General features: G+C 60.7%; 2 protein-coding genes across 2 annotated transcripts in view; one reads left to right on the top strand and one right to left on the bottom strand.

The window, feature by feature from the left end:
* The window catches only part of PTSG_06098 (dual oxidase 2 short isoform), a 7,277-nt gene extending 6,303 nt beyond the window's left edge, over positions 1-974 (top strand). The window contains exon 5 of the mRNA XM_004992934.1: positions 116-974. Coding sequence (XP_004992991.1) covers positions 116-560 — 445 coding nt within the window. The 3' untranslated portion in view covers positions 561-974. The remainder of the gene's footprint in view (positions 1-115) is intronic.
* A 518-nt stretch (positions 975-1,492) lies between these two features.
* Positions 1,493-3,161, bottom strand: part of PTSG_12392 (uncharacterized protein) — a 6,293-nt gene continuing 4,624 nt past the window's right edge. Inside the window, exon 9 of the mRNA XM_004992933.1 lies at positions 1,493-3,041. Coding sequence (XP_004992990.1) covers positions 1,557-3,041 — 1,485 coding nt within the window. The 3' untranslated portion in view covers positions 1,493-1,556. The remainder of the gene's footprint in view (positions 3,042-3,161) is intronic.

The raw sequence follows: 3,161 nt of genomic DNA, 5'->3' as shown, positions 1-3,161 counted from the left end.
CCTCCTCCTCCCTCCTCCCTCCCTCCCTCCCTCCCTCCTCCTCCTCCTCCTCCTCCCTCCTCCTCCTCCTCTCCCCCCACCCCCCCACCCACCACACACACACACACACACACAGGTACCACAACAACCAGAACGTGTCGCTGCGGCACATCCACTTTATCTGGGTGACGCGCACGCAGAAGGAGTACGAGTGGATGGTTGAGCTGATCCGCGAGGTGCAGGCCGAGATTCCGGACGACGTGCTGACCGTCGACGTGTACATCACGCAGGGCAAGCGCGACTACGACCTCCGCACCTCGCTCATGTTCATGTTTGAGCGCAACCACATTGAGGGCAGCAAGGTCTCGCTGCTCACGGGCCTGCGCGCCACCACCAACTTCCAGCGGCCCAACTTTGAGAAGATCCTGCCCGCCCTGCGCGACCAGTTTGATCCTCTCCCCATCTCCATCTACACGTGCGGCCCGCCGGCCCTGGCCAACGCCGTCGAGAACGGCACCCGCAGCACCAACGAGTCGGAGGCCACCAGCGTCCCGCTGCGCCACCACTTTGTCTCCTTCTAAGCGCAAGCGCGAAGGGGGCCCGCGTGGTGCTCGTGTGTTTGCACTGCGCACTTTGTGTGTTGTGGTGTTGTGTTTGTTTTCTTTCCCCCCTCTTTTGTTGGGTTGCCTTCCCTCTGTGTGCGCGCGAGTGTGTGTGGTGTGGTGTGTGGTGTGATGTGATGTGAGAACCATCAACTATCGCATCACCTTTCACCTTTCACCTTGTTCCCGTGCACGCGGCTGTTGTTGTTGTTGCTGTTGTTTCTTCTCTGTTCTTTTGCTGCTCTCACGATGGCGTGGATGGCGTCTTTGTACGTCGCCCCCACTGGTGGTGGTGCTTTGCAATGGCACTGCCACCATCGTGCGTGTGCTTGCGTTTTGTTCCTTCCTACAACGCCCCAACAATGAACAGACAGACAACAACTGGTCGTCAACGAAATGGGCTGTTCGTTCAATGGGGGTCAACGTGGGTTGGTGAAGGTAACGACCAAACGCAAAGGGAGGGTCCAACGCACTGTAACCAAGGCAGGAACGTGCGCATGCCTCGAGGTGAAGATAACAAAAGCAGGGGAAAAAAAAAGGCCCGAACCAGGCAAGCGACAAGCGTGGCATGGTAACACGTGGTTCGCCGTAAACAAAACGACACGGGACAGCGTGCGTGTGTGTGGGGGGGGGGGGTTGAAGTTGAAAGTAACAACCCAACAGCGACAACAAGAAGTGGCAGGCAGGGCTGGCAGGGCGCTCAAACGAGGCAAGCGTGTGCGTGTGCGTGTGCGTGTGCGTGTGCGTGTGCGTGTGCGTGTGCGTGCGCATGCCTGTGTGAACGTAACAAAAGCGACAAACCAGACGAAGAGGAAGGGCTCGAGCGAGACAAGCAACGCCGCACGGCAAGGTACGATGGCGAAACACAGGGGGTGTGGTGTGAGGCGGTGAGGTCATAAGATGGTCGCTTGCGCCACACACACACACACATCACATCACACACACATCACATCACACATCACACACACACACACATCACCAGCCTGTAGACGTTGTGTGGCCCTTGCTTGCTTTCGTGGGTGGTGTGGCCGCACTCACACCGTCGTCGTCGTCGTCGTCACCGCTGCTGTTTCCCGCGCTCTGGCGACTGCCATCAGCGCGCGTCAACCATTGCACAATACTCCTCTGCTGCCCCTGGCGTGCGCGCACATCGGGCGTGCGGCGACGGCGCCGGCGCCGCTGTGTACGACCGGTGCGGGTGGTGTCGAACGTGGGGCTCTTGTTGTTGCGGCGAGCAGGGTTCACGGCGCTTGCTGCGCCTGTCACCCTGGCCAACGGCTGGTGTGAGGGAACACCCGTACTGCCGCCGCCGCCGCCGCCGCTGCTGCTGCTGCTGCTGTGGCTGCTGCTGCTGTGAGCGGTGGTGGCAACCTCAGCATCAATATCATCGTCGTCGTTGTCGTCGTAGTCGTGATCGTCGTCGTCATCATCAGGAATGACAATGGGCGCGCCCGTACCAGCACTGCGTGCGGTTGTTGCGCCTGTCACCCTGGCCAACGGCTGGTGTGAGCGAACACCTGCCATGCTGCTGCGAGCGGTGGTGGCAACCTCAGCATCAATATCATCGTCGTCGTTGTCGTCGTTGTCGTCGTAGTCGTGATCGTCGTCGTCATCATCAGGAATGACAATGGGCGCGCCCGTACCAGCACTGCGTGCGGTTGTTGCGCCTGTCACCCTGGCCAACGGCTGGTGTGAGCGAACACCTGCCATGCTGCTGCGAGCGGTGGTGGCAACCTCAGCATCAATATCATCGTCGTCGTTGTCGTCGTTGTCGTCGTAGTCGTGATCGTCGTCGTCATCATCAGGAATGACAATGGGCGCGCCCGTACCAGCACTGCGTGCGGTTGCTGTGTCACCAGCCGCCACAAGCCACTGGGCAATGCTCGTGTGTGCACGCTCAGCGCGCCTGCCACTGCTGCTGCTGGCTCTGAATCCAGTTGCACCACCACGAATGCTGCTGCTGCTGCTGCTGCTGCTGCTGCTGCTGGCGCTGCCCCTGCTGCTGCTGGCGCTGCCCCTGCTGCTGCTGGCGTTGGCAATGGTGATCGGGGCGCTGCCAAAGGCACTGGCGTCAACGAGGCGGTGCGACGCCCTGTGGCGACTGTACTGCTGTGGTGTGCGGCTCGTTCGCCCGCACACCTCGCACACAATGGCAGCGCTGGTGCTCTGCCGCCGGCCACTGCCCACGGCCACAGACGCACCGGGGGCACTCCCCTGCGCCTGCGCAGCATTGCCCCGCTCCTGGCGCCGACGCATGCTGATGACATGCTGGCGGTGCGTGTTGCGGTGCAGCTGATGAAACCCATGCGCCTGCATCGACGCGAGGGATGCAAATACAATGCCGTCGCATCTGGAAGACGTGTCCAGCTGACAGTGCTCCCCCGTCACCATCTTCCCAAAGTCTAGCCCTTCCATGGCCGATGTGCAGGCGACGTCCGCCGCCGACACGTCGCATCCATTCTGAGCGCGACATGATGTGTGTGTGTGTGTGTGTGTGTGTGTGTGTGTGTTTGTTGTGTTTGTTTGTGTGTGTGTGTGTGTGTGTGTGTGTGTGTGTGTGTGTGTGTGTGTGTGTGTGCG

This window comes from Salpingoeca rosetta (genome assembly GCF_000188695.1).
Source record: "Salpingoeca rosetta unplaced genomic scaffold supercont1.15, whole genome shotgun sequence".
In the NCBI taxonomy this organism is placed as follows: Eukaryota; class Choanoflagellata; order Craspedida; family Salpingoecidae; genus Salpingoeca; species Salpingoeca rosetta.
This window is presented reverse-complemented; position numbering and strand designations above follow the sequence as displayed.